General features: G+C 42.3%; 1 protein-coding gene across 16 annotated transcripts in view; it reads right to left on the bottom strand.

Annotated features, from left to right (window-relative positions):
* Window positions 1–18,611, bottom strand: part of MAGI1 (membrane associated guanylate kinase, WW and PDZ domain containing 1) — a 336,356-nt gene that overhangs the window by 51,184 nt on the left and 266,561 nt on the right. For 11 of the 16 annotated variants that reach the window (XM_069027543.1, XM_069027538.1, XM_069027536.1 and 8 more), the window contains exons 6-12: window positions 17,329–17,411; window positions 14,507–14,542; window positions 10,025–10,082; window positions 7,709–7,797; window positions 6,677–6,769; window positions 3,688–3,870; window positions 1,904–2,524 (exon numbers count right to left, since the gene is read on the bottom strand). In XM_069027543.1, the coding sequence (XP_068883644.1) occupies window positions 1,904–2,524; window positions 3,688–3,870; window positions 6,677–6,769; window positions 7,709–7,797; window positions 10,025–10,082; window positions 14,507–14,542; window positions 17,329–17,411 (1,163 nt within the window). The remainder of the gene's footprint in view (window positions 1–1,903; window positions 2,525–3,687; window positions 3,871–6,676; window positions 6,770–7,708; window positions 7,798–10,024; window positions 10,083–14,506; window positions 14,543–17,328; window positions 17,412–18,611) is intronic. The other 5 variants (XM_069027545.1, XM_069027541.1, XM_069027540.1 and 2 more) reach the window with 3 other exon arrangements.

Genomic DNA, 18,611 nt, shown 5'->3' on the forward strand with positions numbered 1-18,611 from the left:
ACTGTGCATACTCTGCTTGGCTTCCCTGCCACAGCTTGAGTGCATTTTTAGTCCAGCTTTTCTCTGGATGTGAAGAGAACCTTGTTTCAATGATTAACTGTGGACCAGGGCCACCAGGATCTCCAAGTTCTGTACCACGAGAGTGTGAAATTTGAAACTGCAAGTGCTCTGTGTCGAGATGGAAATGTGAGGACCTTGAAGGAGGGAGGGAGGCTGTTCAAGGAGACTGATATGGTACCTTATCTAGGAAGGTGATAGCAAATGTGGTTAGTATCTTGATTAAATTAAAAAAAAAAATAGAGAGATTCAACAAGATTACCAGGGAACTATTTACTCTTTTATTAAAACTAGGCTTTTATTTCCTCATCAAAACTTTTCATTATGCCTTCAAGGCTTTAGGAGGATTATTAAATGTCAGGCACAATTCAAATAATTAATATATGGTGTTACTAGATATATACACACTCTCCAGGAGGATTAATAATAGCTGCTATTTTTCTTCCAACCATATTTTCTCCATAATACATATATTAATCATGAGAATGAAGTGCATTTATTAAATCTCTCTAGTACTGAAAGTCTTTAAGGAACTCACACTTTGAAAATTGGAGAATTCTTAATATATTCTGTTCTCTACTTTCTAATTTACTATCAAAATATGAAAACACAGTAAAGACTTGGAAAGAAAGCAATATAGGAAAGGCAGTGCTTTCTCCAGAGCTGCTATTAATTGCAGAATCAATGTATTCCAACCTATTGAAATAGGTCTTGAAAAACAACAAACCAGACTTACAAATTCAGGAAACAACTTGTCCCTTGTTAAAATGGACTGGCTTTTGGTGCTTACTACAATGAAAATAGTTTAGAGAAGTCACCAGGAAAGTACTTTTATAGCACACACTCCCCCCAGGTCTGGCTGGGGGCTGTGTTCAGCACTTCCTTGTCAGTTTAACCCTGCCTCTGCAGCACTCCTGTGATCCACTGTGCACCCATGTGTGTGTTGTCCACAAAAACCTGCACGGGACAGGGAGCCGTGGGGACAGGCCTTTGTCCCTCTGAGAGCCCCACTGTCAATGCCAGGGAGCGGGGGAGAGCTGATCCCTCTGCTCTTGACTTTGTAGTCAACAGCTGACCTGGACTTTGCCTGTGAGCTTGACCTTATCCCAGTAATCTCAATCCACAGGCTAAAGGGGTGGTACCTCAGGTTACTTTACACTTACTAAGTGCAGGGAAAGAGTTCCTGTGGATGGTGTGACCACTGACAGGTTACTTGCCAACCATGCTCCATGTGGGCTGCAGACATACTGCCTGTAGGATGGGTTTTGTACCTGCTGGTGGCCTCGGCAATGCAACCAAAAAGTGAGCTTAGCTCCCAATGGCACAGTAAACAAATGTGCAGAAGTCACATTTCAATTGCTTACAACTTGGAGAAATTTAAATTCTCTCCCTAATGTATTCCAGGTATAATCCTTCCCCAATGGAGAGCCATTAAGTATCTGATTTTGATCACTGCAAATTACAGAACATATTACCAGCCTTTTCCATATCCCAGAATAGCTCAAGGAACATCCATGTTCTATTTAAAACACTCAAGTTTTCCGAGCATGAGACCAGGGTTTGTTATGTAAGCAAAGGTGTAACATGTGTAACCACATCACCCTCCTGCCCCTTAACAGTGTTGTGTGCATGTGGGAACCTGAGCATCCCCTCCCAGTGCAGCAACACAATAAATAATTTTAACCATCTATGTGACCTGACAGCTGCCAGCTTGGGGCAGTTCCTACACCTCAGGACAAAAATAATTTCTACCAAGACGCTTAGGAGAGCAGATCTTTTGTGACATGCATTTTTTCCTTTTTTTAATTTCAAGAAGAGATGTTTTAAAACAGTTTTGAAGACTTACCTCCTCGCTGCACCAGCAACGTGACTTCGCTTCCCTTAGGACATTCAATCAGCATATCCACCACCTGGTTGTGAGTGAGGCTCTGCACATTCTTCTTGTTGACTTCGACTATGAGGTCGCCCTCCTTCAGGCCGCGGCACCGTGGGCTGTCCACAATTTGTTTCACTCTTTGGCCACCCCCACCAGGACTATCTGCTATAGTAAACCCGAAGCCCATGGGCCCTTTCACTATGTGCACAGTTATGAGTTCAGGTTGTGTTGCTATCGAGGATGCCAAAGACACCGTGTCGTTGGGGTAGCCATGGGGTCCATTGGAGGAGACCTCAGCTGGGCTGCTGGGCCTTGCCTCCTTTGTGCCTATTACTTTTCCTGTTTTACTACTGTGGCTTGCTGGGGAGTCGTAGTTTTCCTGCCCGTTCACAATGATCGGCTCTTTGTCCAAAATTGCCACAGACGTGACCAAGCTCGTGTTGGGGTCGTCGGGGTCGAAGGGCAGGGGGTAGCCCCGGCACAGTTCAAGGTCCACACTGGCACCGATGGGGATGGACTGGAAGATTTTCACCACTTGAGCATGAGTGTGCCCCAGAACACAGGTATCATTCACACTGACTATGACATCTCCTGCAGAGGACACAGACAGACCAAGAAAATACATTTAGCACACTGCAGAAAGGTGAGGACTAGAGCCTGAGAGCAGATCTGCAGCATGCACAGGTACCACTCACAGGCAAGAGTAGCACTTCAGCACAAGAAAAAGGAGTGGTGACACTCGGGTGAGCAAAAACTCTGTGGATTCATGGCATAAAGCCTTTATGTACATAAATGTTTTTGAATGTGAAAATGGAATTGGCTCATGCAAAAAATTAATTAATTTAAATGATGGTATATGGCCCGTTTCACAGCTATTTTGAAGTCCAGCTCTCACTGTTACATGTTGACATATGATAGAAACAAAATTGAGCACATAGGAGCTGTAACAGAAGGCTCTCAAATACCAACTGCTCAAACACAGTGAGTGCCACATGTCATGTCTCATATTTCAGCCTGAAATTCAGATATCGATTAAGTTATGAGTAATTTTATTAACTCTGGGGCTGCAAAACAGGGATGTTAAGTGCTGTGATGGTTCAACTGAAAATGAGGAGTTGTGACCTCAGATGAAGCCTAAGAGGATTTCATAGAATTAAAGTGGAAAAATACATCCAAGATCATTGAGTCAAACCATTAACCCAGCATCACTGTGTTTACCACTAAACAGTATTTCATATTTTGCCACTGAATTGTGGCAAAATCTCTGATCTAATCTCTGGCAAAATGAATTTGCCCTTGGTGCCTCCACACAGGGAAATGCAGATTAGCCCACTGCTCTGCCCATTCCTTGGGAGTAGCTTTGGAAAGGGGCAAGCAGCATGGTAGAGACACAAACACATGGTGGTGCAGCCCTACAAAAATCCATCATCCATTGCCACAGCAGGGAGCAGGAACCCACAGCCTGATGTGGAACCCCACAGCTGCTGGCTCCACTCCTCAGATCAGAGTGGGGAGAGCAGGAACTCGCAGTGTCCCAGCTGGGTATTTTGACACTGAGATGGAATTCCAATCCATGAAGTGTCCTTTCCCAAGATTCTCAATGTATCTCACTTCCTTACTTGCTGATAAGAAAGCTGAATTCCTTTCCCCAAGAAGGGGATGACAGCTACAGTCCTTTATAAATGGCACTTAAAACCAGCTGCAAAAACACAGACCAAAGTGGTGGTGATGATTTTGGTAAAAAGCACCAGTACCTGTTTCCATTTTGCCATCCAACGCTGCAGGACCGTCAAGCACCAAACTTTTGATTTGGAGAAATTCATCTGGCTCATCCCCTCCAACTACGGTGAAGCCAAACCCCCTGCTGCTTTTCCTTAGCTTGGTGTGGATGAACTTCCCTTTCAACTCAGAAGGGTTTCGTGTAAAAAAAGGTTTTCCTGTATAGGAAGTTTGGAAAAAAATCTATGAGCAGGCAGACAAGAGTGTTTGATCTCTTTTTCCTCTTCCCCTCCCCATTCTGACAAGTCCATGGACAAACACAGCAGTGTGCAGGGACAGGACTGCACTTCACTCCTTCATCCTCTCATCTCATCACACTCCACCCATCTCCTTGGACCCAGGCACGCAGTAAAAGGTGTGAACAAAACCCCAGTACCTGGCACTTTGTTAGCTGTGGTCGTGCACACCAAAGCCCCAAGGCTACAAAGGGGAAAACACATGCTGCTTTAAAGAATGGAATATATTAAAGCTGGGAGTGCTGGGCTAGATGTATGTCTTATCTCTGTCCTGAGGTGGTTATATCCATCCTGGGAAGGATGGGGCAGGGTTAGGGGGCTTCCTACAGAAGGAGTCTGCAGAGAAGAGTTTCTGCAGAAAGAAGCATCATCATGTTTTTCACCACTTGACCCTCTCCCAACCCACTGAGCAAAACGCAGCTTCTGAGCTCTGACAAGACACTGATACCCTTTAGCATAACCCCCAGCCCCACCATTGCTACCACCCTGTGACCTCCTCTGGTGAAAAAGGGAGGATGCTGACATTGTTCTTCAGACACTGTTTGAAGTCTTTTCTCCTCCCTTTCTGCTCCTTGCCTGTTGTGGATGAAACACTTCTGATGTGAAGTATGAATCAAAGAGCAGCCCAGGACTGGAGCAGCTGTGCTGGAGGGCTTGGAATGCTCTCTGGGAGCACAGTTAGGAGGAAAAGAGGTGCTCCACGGACAAAAGCACATCCTTGCAAAGCATGTTGCACAGTCTCAGAAAAGGGATCATGGTTGCTTCACTTCACAGCGCCAACACTAAACACCTTCCCACTTTTAATTGTTTTTAATGCTTAGCCTATGCCACTAAGCCCTCTGGTGACAGCTCCGGGATCAGCAGTGGGTATCACAGCCAGGAGAGCTGGCGCACTTTCAAACACCTGGGCAGCATTGCCGTAGGCCTCTGCTCAGAAAGGAGACCTCAGGGGAGAGCGAGGGGATTTGAGACTTGTAAGCCTTTGACTGGGGGAAATAATGTGTATTTGAAGATTATTCATGAGGAGGCAGCATGAGGACTTGTAGTCTTCTGCCTTTGAAGGGTGGCAGAGGAACACGGTAATCCTGCACATCATGGGCAGATGCTCTGCTCAGACCCCAGCCTGCAAAAAAGCCCTGAGTATCAAAGTGCAACCCAGTGTCCCAGGTAACAAACAGCCGAGAGGCAGAGTGCAGCAGGGCTCATTTCTGGTTCAAAGGACAAGCAGAACAAGCAGGGCTTGCTAGTGTCTACCCACTGATACAGGCTGAGCTTGCCCTGCAGCAACAGGACAGCAGCACCACAGGCTATATGCCACCTACAGCATTCAAGAGGGTATCACATTTGAAATTAGTGCATCTACAAAACCCAGGCTCTGAGAGTGTTGCCAGGGGCACAGGGAGGGCTCCTTCTGCCCACATCCCTGCCAGCAGTGCTATCAGGGGGAGAGATGGAAATCTCTGGGCATGGAAGCTGGAAAAGGTGCTGTAAATGGGCAGTGAGAAAAGAGGGAGCAGCACTGAGAAAGGAAGAGGAAGGAATGAAAGAGGAGAGGAGTAATCAGCAGGTACCAGGATGTGTCACTCAGAGCGGTGCTGAGACAGGTTAATGCTCTGCTCCAACACTGCTGCACAATTTTGGTGGCTGAGTAGGCTCCCAACATCACCCCTGCGTGATGGATCCTTTGCACCGCCATGTGTGGATGTTTGGGCAGCCTTTGCTTCAGCCTGACTGTGGAAAAGGCAAAGGGGGCATTCACAGATGCCTCCAGGAGGAAGATCAGCCTTTTGGGGCACTCTGATTACATCTCTAAACCCAGGTGCCTGGTGGTCAGGGTGCCATCCTCAGACCTCTCATGTTTTTTCCTTGCTGCCAGGTTGGATTACTCTAGTGCACTCTAAAATACCCCTTAGGACTGTGCTGGGGGCTTGGGGTCCTGTGAAATTCCACATGTCTGTTCTGGAAGGGCTGATCTGCTGCCAACTGCGGCAGAGAGCACTCCCTGGGTCTTCCTGGCAGGAAAGGCTGCCTGGGACAGCAGCACTCCAGTCAGGTTTGCCTTCGGAAACCACGGGAGTATTTCCCAGCTCCCAGCTGCTCCCACCTGTCAGAAAGACGAATTGCAGCCAGATTCCCCCTCTCACCTTCCCCCAGGCTCCTGGACACCAGGGCAGTGCCACTCACTTGCTGTGCAATTCAGATGTAGTCAAAGATAAGCCTTCTTAAAACCACTTGTAACCAGAGAGCACTTTACTGCCACAGGTACAAGTGAAATTCCCTGGCCCTTGCTGGCAGCCTGACCTGGCAATGTTTCAGCTCATGCTGCAAGTTCAGGAATGATTCGTAGTGAGTTATTTAAGGCAAACAACTGGTCTGTGAGTAATTGGCTACACAGACCACTGACACAATAAACAAGGCTGTAATAACCCAAAGTACCTGTACAAAAGTACAACTTCTGAGTAAGTCCACTCTGTTGGAAAACTTGGAACACTACACAGAGAATAGCCACAATCCTCTTTTTGATGCACACAATCTCATTCAACTCTTGCATTCAGCAACAAATGTAGTCTTGAAACAACTAGTCTCAAAATCTGTGAATTCAGATAAGCAGGCACAGGCCCTGGTGTGTCACCAGTCGTGGAAATACTGCCCTTGTGGTGGCCAAGGGAATTTCATTCTCAGGAAAAAACTTGTTGCTCTTTTACAGCTGGTTTAACAAGGCTGTTACCTTGTACTGGTGCTTCCCGAACTGCCTCTTGGTTGTTTGAAACATGGTTTGGAGCAGCAGGAGGAGGGAGAGATGGACACTCCTCTGTCCATTCTAGAGAGGGCAGAGAGGGAAATATTACTGGTTGCTTACAACAGCACCATGAGCCGCTGCATGTGCACACACTGGGAGAATATGGGTCAAGCAGAGGAGATGTGAAAAGCATGGCAAGAGAGGAAACAGAGTCACAGACAGAGGGAATAAAATGAATGGGATGTCCAAAAACCAGTCCTGAAGGATCTCTATATCCAGGTCAACTCATCCATCTGCTGGGACATCCTACCTCACACTCAAATTTGGGACTTGATTTGCATCTAAGTGGACTTGACATTTAAATGAAATCTACTCCCTGTGCCATTCATGGCATCTAAGTACAAGAACAAACCCAAATGCCACATGGCCCTCACTGCAGTTGGGCTGTATTTGAAGAAAAAAAATGTAAAAAGTAAGAAGGAAAAAAAAGGGGGCAGGAGGGAGGAAATTAATAAAAAAAAGTGTTTCAAAATAAGGCAATTACTTCAAATTTTAGAGCCTGACAACATACAAAGGTCTCAGTTTAAGAAGTCTCTCATGCAGGGTTTGTCTAGTGCATGTAAGTGCCCACTCCTCAACCCCTTTGATTGCCTGAGTCCCAGTGCAGATTGGAACAACACCAGCTACAGTGACTAACTTGATGGAGCAGACTGAAGAGGAAAACATGTTTTAGTTGTTTCTGGGAAGTCTAGAAACTTTCCAGAAATAAAGGACATATAAAGAAAAATCTCTCCTGTTCAACAAGGCTGAAACCTTCTATGTTTAAGTGATACAGTTTAGATTTTCTCCTTTGCTACATCTTCTGTGAAGGCCAAACACAGCCTTTCCTATGCACATCACTTTGCCTTTAAACACTAAGGCCACAGAGGGAAGGACAAACACATTGGCATGGTGATGCCATGGCAAAGGAGGGCATTCCTCCATGAACACCCCATACACCATGCCCTCAAGGGTGCCAACCTTCTGGAGGCTGTTGCTGTTGTTCAAGCTGCTTCTTCCTCTTCGCTTCAAGAACTGGGTTTTCATACTGTGTCTTCCGGTTGATGTGGCTGGAGATGAAAAAGAGCAATGAATTAGGAAACCTTTATGGAACAAGCAGGAATGAGGGCCAGGCATTGAAACTCCTCTTTCTGAGGAAAGGAGCAAAATACCAAACACACTCAACAGCACTGGATGTGGAGCAAGGCTCATCTAGTTGTGCCAAAAAGAGTATTTAGAAAAGCAAGCGGATTCTGGTATTGATATGATGTCTTGAATTGCAATGGCTAATTCCTTCAAATACATTAATGTAGTGATCTATCTGTGAAAAATGAGATTACAGCAGGAAAGGCATTCTGTCTGATTGCATTCTAAAAGACAGGCCTGTATCATCCCTGCTTTATTTAGATTCCCAGAGGTGCAGTCATTCCCTGGCACACCCAAGTTAAAAACAAAATCAAACTAAACTAAACAAACCAAACCCCAGCATCTGTCAGTGATCTGATCAATGCACACAGCGTGTCTTAAAAGTATCTGCAGGGATGCAGGCTATGAGATGGGCTCCAAATAGATCAAAATCTATCCAGAATCAGCCAACAGCAAATACTCCCAGTGGAAGTCAGCATTTAGTGAAACTTCAGCTGCTTTCCTTAGGCAGCTTTTAAACACTATGAGATGTTGAGAGCCAATACTTCTTACCAATTCCAGGACAAGAAAAAAAGTCATCCCAGTCCCAGCATGGCAGACAAGGCATGCACTCAGCAGAGGATGAACAACCTTATGAAACCAAGTGATGAACAGCAGCCACAGATGCTGGGGTGGTAGGGGCAGGTTTGGGACTCCCTGAATGGCTCATCAACTGCTCAAGAGCCATTTTCAGTAGTGATTTTGCTACAGCAGAGGAACAGGTAGATCTCAGAAAAATATATTACCTTAAAGCTATCCTTGTATGTAAAGCAAAGTTTACCATTGAGAACTTGCTATTCTATTGTCTCCTATCCAGTATGTCTTTATAAAAAAACCCACATGAATACCAACCACTTTTTTTAAGTAACTGTGACAGAAGCACTCCAGGGATTTATGTTTAGAAATTTTTCTGCTAAAGATCAATATTAAATCACTAGAAAAATATTTAACTTACTAAATAAAAAACAAGTTAATGAGTTCTGTAAAAGATTTCCCATTTCAAGATATCTTCAGAGAGCTAAGAAAAATGGTAACTACTTTAAAAATGATATAAACCTTTTTGTGATACAATTGTCTCTCAATAAAAGCCATTATGTAATAACAGAGTGCCTGATTTGAAGGGACGGAGACAAATGCTAAAATTACAACCATCTTGCTAGCTTAGAGACAGCAAGGAAAATAAAATTATGTCTTATTGCAGTTACTTTTTGATTTAATTCAATCAGTAAGCAGTGCCACAAAACGAACTGGCATGTGTCTATAAAGTGACAGGGAAAAATCCTTTAAAGACCTCTTGCCATGGCATTTAATAGCCAAAAAATATTCTTGATGTCTTTGGTAAATAAATGTCAAGACTTAATCACACAGTTTGCTAACCTTGTTTCCTTAGGCACAGATGGTAGGGTCAGAAATGAGCCAAAGCAGACAGAAACTGTATTCCATGTCTATTCTGAGGGCTATCATAAGCCATCCTACTAGACAGGAGTATACACATAATTAAAAATTCATTTTATGGGGTCAGTGATGAACCAAAACTCCGATCTCTGGTTTCCCAAAGGAGCAATCTGACATCTTGATAAAGGAGAAGCTGCTCTAATTCCACAGAGAGTGCCATTAAACCTCCAATTCTATTCACAACAACACAGCGTGATGGAAGAGCCTCTGCCATGGCTGTTTGGCATCTTCTCCATCCTTTTGGGTGTCTTCTGACACAACTGGCTGGTGGATTGCTTTGTACTCCCATTTTGTGACCGTAGCACTGCATGTAGGCGATCAAACTCAGTTAATTGCACACTTGTTAATGTTCTCTGATAGAAGTATTTTGTGAGGTGTTGGGGCTCCTGCACATCCCAACCCTGGATTGCTCCTGTCTTCCTTGAGCTCAACCCCCTCCCCAGGGCACTCCTGTCTCCCCTGAGCCCATTCCCACTCCAGTGTGGATGGGGAATGGCCAGACAGGGCTGCCCTCTCCCAGATCCTATAACAACCCCCAACCTGTAAGGGGCCAAGGTCTCCTCCTCGGTCTGAGATGTGACAAACAAAGCACAGAGTGGGGTGCAGGGAAAGCCTCCTCCACCTGACAGCCACACTGAAACGGGGAGCAGCACTTACTCTACATAGTAGACACCATATACGGGATCCTCAATTTTCTCCCAACCAGCAGGCAACTCTGGAAATAGAAAAAGCATTACTGAAGCCTCCAAGGCAGTTTTTTTTTCTGACAGGCAGCTGCTCCTGCCCAATGTGCAAAACTCATCAGTAGCTCAGACCTTGTTTGGATACTTTTCAGAAGGATCACAGCTCCCTCTGAAGGGCTGGCACAGCATGACACCAACATCCCAGCCTGTACCCCCTGTGCTGGGTCAGCACATCACTGGGAAGACACAAGCACTGATCAATTTTTGATTTGCTTTTTGCACTAAATGAGAAAATGCTCCATAAATTTCCTGTCTAGGACTGCCTCAAGTACCCCCTGGTTTCTCCACCATGGCCAGTGATCCTGGATGGGGCACTGCAGGGGAAACTGATGCAGGAAAGGCCAGATGCATTTTAACACCAATCCATAAAGGTGGGTGAGATTATGGCAAAAAATTGTAGCCCGCTGACAGAGACCACTTCCCTCTCCTGTACCAGGGCTGAACCATTTATGCTCACCAGTGCAGAAAACAGGATTTTTTTACTCCTTTCTTTGGGATTTGCATCACTCAGACATGAGCCCAATACAAAACCAGGACAAGATGGTTTTAACATGTATGCCACCATATGGAACCCAGCCAAGAGGGGCTGGCACGCATGGGTGTATTTCACTGCACAGCACTTCATGTAAGAACACACATTGCCACAGTCACATGTAACAGAGATTTCCTTCTTTTCATTACCATAATTAACAAAAAACAGTTCTGAAGATGAAATTAACATTTGGAAATGTATCCACTTTTGTTCCTGTTGATTTTCTAGACTGTAGATAGTACATTAACTATAATTAGCGAATGTAATGCAATCACTTCAGCATCCAACAGAGGATTATTAAAGCTGTATGTGTTACTTAAGGGCCTGATCCTTGTGCCACTCATTTAAACACAATGTTCCCATTGGCTGGAGGTAACAAAATAATCATCCACCTAACAATACAGAGTGGTGTGTTTGTGTAATACTGTGAAACAACTCAGAAAAGAGCTCCACCTCACTAAGAACTGTGCACATGTCGTCCTACCAACTCTGCACATTCATTTAAATTTAGAAAAAAACAACATTGTTGGATAACACAAGTTAAAATACCCCATGCAAAATAATTCATCAAAATTTAACATGAAATTTTTCAACACTGACAGCAATCTATGTTTGTTCATTATCAAATGCAGAGATTTATTTCCATTAATGGCATCAATTGCTGAGCCAATACAATCAACAATGGCCCATTAATTAGAATAATGTTGCCATAAGGATAGAAATATCTCCAGACTGGAGAGGAACAGAATCTATACAAACACACACGGACTAATTACTCAAAGTTTATGTTTGTGTTGAGAATTGGCTGGAGATCAGATGAAATCAATTTCTATGGGTTTTGCTCCACATGTCCTTTACTTGCAGGTAAAGGGTAGGTTTTCCATTCTTATCATTATTTTATCCTCATTGTGTTAAACTTATTCTTTGGATTCCTTGAGACATAAGCCATTAAATGCAAGCCAATGCTAACTTTTGGGCATGAAAAAACTCCATGATTTTATCAGCAGATCGAACGCTTCAGAATCATATATTCCTTTACGTCCTGCAAATTTATCTGAGAAAAAGTCGGAAAGCTAGAGGCCAATCTTGAAAGTCTTTTCACAAAGGGAACTCTCAGGTTTCCAGAGAAGTCCCAGAAGGTGAAAACACCGTGGGTCTGGCTCCAAGAGTTTCAGTGCAATTCGATTAAGACCTAGCATGCAGTTGGGAAAATCACAAGCTGCTGCAGCCATTTACTTTGTTGCACTATGGTGAAAGTAGAATGGTAAAGAGATCAAGTTGGGGTGAAAGAAAAACAAAAAGTCAATGAGGGAAAGGAGAAGTAATGCACAAATGCCTTCAAATGAGTTCCACCATTTTTCATGCTAAATATCTTTTGTCTATTTTGGACTGTTAAGTGCTTTTTTATTTTTAAAGTCTAAGCAAAAATTTTTGGTTTTTTTCTTCTGTTCACAAAAGATTTTGATATTAAATTTCTTTTTTTTTTCTTCTCTTTTAAAGCATTTTCACAAAAGATCAGAACACCAGCACTTTCCTAACCCCAAAAATGGCACTATGCCAAAATCTTTCCAGTTTACTGTCTCTGCAGCTTTTCATTTAAGGAACAAATCTCCATGTTTTCAGATATAACAATATACAAAACTGCAGTTTTAAATTTTAACACATTTCTTGTTGATTATGTAGATGCACTTTTTGACTTCTACAAGCTTCCAGCTCTAAAGCAAAAGGCAATATTCTCCACAGCCATGTTGCAGTCTAGCTTCTTAGCTGCTTTAAATGAATCTCTTTCCTCTGTCTCTCCTGCCAAACTGAAGATGACCAAGAGCATTAGATTTTATCACAAAGATGAGATTTCAAAAAACATTTTGCATCATTAGGAGCCTGAGTGAGCCATATGGTTTTTATTTTGGTACATCCATGCAGCACCAATGCAGTCTCAGAGCATTTATCAGCAGGTAAATTCAACAGACAAATATCTAATTTCACAATTTTAAGCCTTGGATAAGTACATGGATTCCTGTTGAGATGCTCTAGTATCCTGCCCTACATACAGAGAAGCTGGATGGATTCCTAAAAAATTACTTCTCCAGCCAACAGGTATTTCAGTTGCAGCCATGCATTACTGTGAAGGAGCTGGAGAGGAACTCGGCACACTCAGCTCTTACTGCTCCCTGTGAAGCCAGGAGGGCTGGTCCAAGCCAAGTCAATTTCTGCTTTAAAGGTTAAGTTTTTGTGTCTGAAGAACAACCTTCTGTTAAAATGAGGTGACCTACTACTCCATAGCTCTTTAGAAAACAAGAAGTTGTGAAAATGCCTTAAGTCATAGTCTTCTTATATTTAGAACAGAAACTGTTGATAAGTTAAGGTGCTAAATAGCTGTTGCCAACCAGTTTTTACTAGCCTGAGTTACTATAACTATACTAAGTTTTAATGCCCCTTCCCTAATGTTGCTGTAACCAATTGAGTAATTTGAAAATGTCTTTCTTTACACTGCAACATTTGCTCATCTCAACAGCGTACTGACGGGCTGTGAGCTCAATAAAGCTTATCTGCATTGAAAAAAAGGGAACATCTCGTGATGTTCGAGCAAAACACTTGTGCTCATAAGTGCCTGCAGATCCTGACTTATCAGCTAATGAGTTTTCCTGCATCTCTTTTTTCAGCTCTACTCTTGCACTAGTTCCTGATAGCAGACTGAAAGAAGGGTATTTTCTGTTTAATATTGCCTCTAAATTTGCTTTTTCAAAACCTCCCTCTCATTTTAAGCCACTGTTGTGAAGACCCTTGTGAGAACCCTTTGCAGATTGTTGGCATGCATCCACCTACTTCTGATGCTACTTGGTCTGCACCTAACACTTGTACCACTAAAGAGACTGCATTCTTCTTTAAATTGTCATTTCTTTCTCATTCTGGCTCTATAAGAAGTTGGGCCTCCAACATTATTCCAGGCATATTATTCAGAAGAACCATTTGTGGAGCAGTGTTCCAAGTCCACAGCTAGCTGCTGAGGCTGTATCCATCACACAGAAGCAGGGAGCAGAATACAGTTACTTGCAAGTCATTACAGAAACCAGAGCTTAATTCTCTGGTAATACAATTCCTCCAGTCTGCAGTACTATGAACTGTAACTACAGTCCTTTTTAAAAGCAATAATAGTCCTAGTGGAAATAAAATCCTATGTAACCTCTTATCCTTTCAGCTCTCCGAGTGCACTAGAGCATAGCTGAACAGAAATAACAACTACTTCTGCCATCAGTATAAACACAATGAGCACTGCTGAGATTAGATATCAAGACAGCATCCTTCACAAAGAGATGCAGCAAATAAAAGTGTACCACATCATTGAAAATCATCTGTTTATAAAATCACTGACTGAGGGAAAATTTTAAGCTGTTTCATTCACCAAGCTGAGCCAAAGCATCCAATGCAATACTTAAACTTTCTGAATCACACTTAGCTTCTATTGTCTGGGAAATGTCTTCAGCCCCAGTGAAAAAGCATCATGAGCTACTTCATTTCAGCTTTGGCATCTATAAGCTTTTTCCTGGAGCCAGAGATGCCAAAGGAAAAGACCCTGACTTCTGCAGAGTCCAGAAGGAAGTGGCTTTGAATCAGCTTTGCAAGATTAGGGCTCTCTAGCTTTCTTCAAACTTTGAATCAGTAAGAAAATCACTGCAGATCTGAAGCTAGGGAAAAATAAATGCTCTGTGTGCTGGGGAAGTTTTGCTGATAAATTACTCTTGTTGAAAAAAAAAAAAAAAACAACTGAAAGATGCAAAATGATACAAAGGAGAAAGTAAGTAAGTAAAGGCTAAAAACAGTGCAGTTGAAGTCAAATATCAAAACAAGAGATGGATGATTTACCTAGTTCACTGTCCAGTTCCTCCGTGTGTACCCCTTCTTCTCCAAGGGAAGAGCAGTAAATGAGACAGAAAAAATTAAAAGAAAATTTCAGATACCAGCACCAAGCAAGAAATTCCCTACAGCAAACAGCAGAACCAGCACTAATTTTCTACACATCGAGCCCAAGCTTTCCATTTATCACACTCCAGTGATCAGAATATTGATGGGTCTGATGCACATTATGAAAGAACTGGTTCTTGTACTCTCAAAACATCTGCATCAATGGACTACTTCCATGTCATGGTTTGATATGGCAAAGTCATGCAATTGTGATGTTCTCACTGTAGTGAGGCTTCTCCCTCAGATCCGTACGGTCCGACCTTGGCAATCTGTTCTACAGACACAAGGATCTATCATAAGGCCAGACCTGGATACTAATGAAGAAATCTGAGAGGAAAACCTTGCAGCTAAATAAGGACTAATGTAGCAAGGTTTTCAAGACAGCAACTAAATTTATGTGCCTACAAGGTCCAAAAGACTTCACTGTCCTACTCAGATGATTTAAGATAGACATGAAGTGAAGTGCCTTGTTAAACTGGAGGCACAGACCCACAGTCCAGATGCACTGGTGAGGCACAGACAGCAATGCACCAGTTTTAGCAGGGCACCTGGGACAAAAATCACATAATTTTTCAAAGACACAAAGCCATCAATATTCGCTGTTGCTCCATTTATCATTATCTGCTCCATATTCATAAGTTAACAGTGACACAGATGATTAAAGTATTGCTTAGCCTATAAATAATAATAATGCAGTCTGAAAATGAAAGATGGTGACAAAACCAGAACAAAGATGGTAAAAACAATCTTGGACCCAAAGTTTAATCCACATAAATGAATGACAGAAGCAACCAGAAAATGTAGGGTTGCAACATCTGAACACCCAAAAAACCACTTCCATGACCTCTTTGCAAAATATTCTGTCAAAGCAGTTGTTTGGGACCATTAGTGTGAAATACAAATTGCAATTTCTTTTGATAGCCTAAACAACTGGAGACAGGCAAAAACTTTGTCAGGGACACGTATCCTGATGAAGCAAAAGCACAAGGCAACTGCACCCAAACAAATCTGAAACAACATCTAACATTTATAAAATTCATAAAGAGGGTGGGATGAGCCTGACAACTCACGTGCACACACAGCAAACAAAACAGAGGAGTCATCCCACTGACTTTTGTGGAATGACACACAAAAGTGACCCTTGCCAAAAAATGTCCCTCTTTGTTTTTTGAAACATAATTATTCTTATGTGCTAAGCAAGATTAGAGCAGCTAAGCAAAGCAGTGCAGAGCACTGCTGTAACTATGAAGCAACTGGTTTAACTATTGAATTTTAAAAATATCCATTAATGAGCAACTTGGTGAATGAAGTGAAGGGGTGTGTGGGAAGATGAAATTAGCTGATTTTAAGAAGTTGATAAACAAAGATGCCACTGCTCTCCAAAATTATGAGCTCAATGAAATACAATAATACCAGCTGTATGTTTCTGTTCCAAATTAAACAAAATATTCCAATGTTTGCTTTACAATTGCTAAGAGGACAAGATAAAGACTTTCCCTTCTGCAAGGAGACTTAGAACTGTGTAACAGAGGAGCTCAGTCACCCTCTGTAGCCTCGTGGTACAGTAGCCTCGTGGCTGCTCCTTGCCTGGCACATCCCTGTAGTTTGAGGGTATCCTGCACTGTGCACTAGGAAGTTGGTGACCTGCTTCATCACAGCAGCAAAGACTGCAGAGGAAAATTCTCACACTCTGCAAAATCTCACAAGTGAAAGATAGGAGAGGTTGAAAAACTGCATGTGTAAAAACAGTAACAGCAGTTCTGGAGGCCAGAGTCGAACCTAACAGTGAAAAGGGATTGAGTTGATTCTTTTCTGAAATAAAATTGTCATTCTTACTGAGATGACTGACACCAGTAGGAGGTTAATCATATTATGAAAACTGATTTTACAAGGACAGCACCAACACTGATGAAGGAAACTCCTTCATTTTTAAGAAGTGTCTACCATGATTGTACTGTATTAGCCAAGATTATGTATTTGAATACCATCACCTTTCCTGGTCAATAGACCAAAATTCCCTCACAGGTTTTTCCAAACACTTAAGTTATTTTCATAATTCCCTTTTTCTTCCATCATCTCCTAAAGGAAAGACCCTCCTTTAACAGTCTTGCATTTGGCTGCTCTAAATCGGACAGTGGCTTGCATTTCCAACATCTCAAGGAATACAAAATCTTATCATTGCAAATTTTCAGTGTCAGAAATCTACACTTTCAAATGGAATTTGTTTTCAGCAATCACAACACTGTGCAGACTGTCACCATTTAACAGTAGAAGTGAAGCAATTGAGTTATTTCTGCTCAAACAAGGATATAATGACATAACTCTCTCAATCCATGTGAAGCAGTTGAAGCATAACACAGCAGAGCATGCAGAGACTCAGTTGTTCCCTCCCACACAGTGATCCAAGGAGCAAACATGTCAGACAGCTTTGAGTCTTGTTGAGCATCAGTGACTTTTCAAATGCCTTTGCAAAAACAGAGGCCTCTTACTTGTAGCACCTCCTTGACTTTTATTAAATTATCTGGCACCTCAATGGCTGTTTTACATTCACAACGATTTTACAACATAATGGATATTGTCTCTATGTACTTACTAATAAACCTCTATTTAAAAAAAAAAAAAGTCTTTCTGAATACTAGTTATTAGGAAGAGAGAAGGAAAAGGAAAAAAGTTACCTAGGAAGAGATCAAACACAGTATTATATCACTATTTTAGTCTCTTACCATCATCTTCACATTCTTCTAGAGGCTTCTGCTGTTTGTTCAGGCACCGTGGATCTAGCCAAGATGTTGTTTTTGTATTATGGCTGGAAACCAAAAATGGAAATATGACCTTTGTTAATAAAGCAGAGTTGAAGTATCCATGACATAAAAGTATATATCCTCTTTATTATTCAACAGACCTGAAGGCATACTTTTGATTCAAAGAAACAGCTCTACAATTTGATGTTGTGCAAACTAGTCAACCAAATCATAAGAACTTTGGCATTGAAAACACAAACAAGTGAAAATATACAAATCATACTCCTGACTGGGAAGAGGCATGTGAATGCTGCAATATTATAATATCAATTTGCAAATTTTTGTCTTTGGTGGCTTGCTTTTTAATTCCAAAAGCTGTCTTTGAGCTAAAGGCAGAAGTTTCCCTTCCTCGCTAAATTACGCAGTGATCTTTGTTCCTACAAAAGACCTTTGACACGTCTAGAGTTGACCCAAGCATTAGTCAAAAATGGTTTTGATCGAAAACTTTATGATTACACAAATAAAAATGTTCTGTCTAAGCCTTTGGTGGAAGCTGAACAGCTTTACTTTCAACTCTTCCTTTCCACAAGTCCCCTGACAGCCTCATGATGCCAGTCTCAGAGGTGAAGGCTGCACAGTAAATAGGCTTAAACCACATTTTTCTATAAGTTATTTTCTGCCATAATTCCATTTGCCTAAGAAGACAATCTGGCAATATAATGCCTCCTCTACAACCTGGTGTCATCTTAGACACAACCTGCAAAGATATCCCTCCCGTCCCTGAGATATCACTTATCTAGCTTAGCCTTTAACACTGCTTAACAGTTTTAAGTTTCAATACCGTAGTAATGCTATTTACTTCTCCTTCAAGGTCTCAAAGAGGTTTACAAACTGAACTTTAGCCTCACAACAGTCTCATGAGGGCTCTGTAATGAGGGCCATGATCCCTGAGGAACTAACAACCAACCAGCAAACTTGTATTGTACTGGAAGAAAAGGGGCCAGCCCTGCTCCCAGGATCTGAGTAAATAAAAGGTCCTTGTTTTACACATCCTACTACCCAGCCCTCCCAAGGCAGGATGAGCAAATGTGTTTAATCCTTATGTGTGCTTCAGGGCAATTAATCGGCACCTAGAAAACTGAATGGCAGAAATTCAGCAAGTCAGGAAATTAACAAAAATAAAGCAGAGGGGGTCTGCCACCTTATAAATAAGCAAATCTGCAGTCTAGCTGAGAAGGAGGGTGGTGGGAGGAGAGCAATAGAAT

The sequence above is a fragment of the Aphelocoma coerulescens genome, chromosome 12, assembly GCF_041296385.1.
Source record: "Aphelocoma coerulescens isolate FSJ_1873_10779 chromosome 12, UR_Acoe_1.0, whole genome shotgun sequence".
In the NCBI taxonomy this organism is placed as follows: domain Eukaryota; kingdom Metazoa; phylum Chordata; class Aves; order Passeriformes; family Corvidae; genus Aphelocoma; species Aphelocoma coerulescens.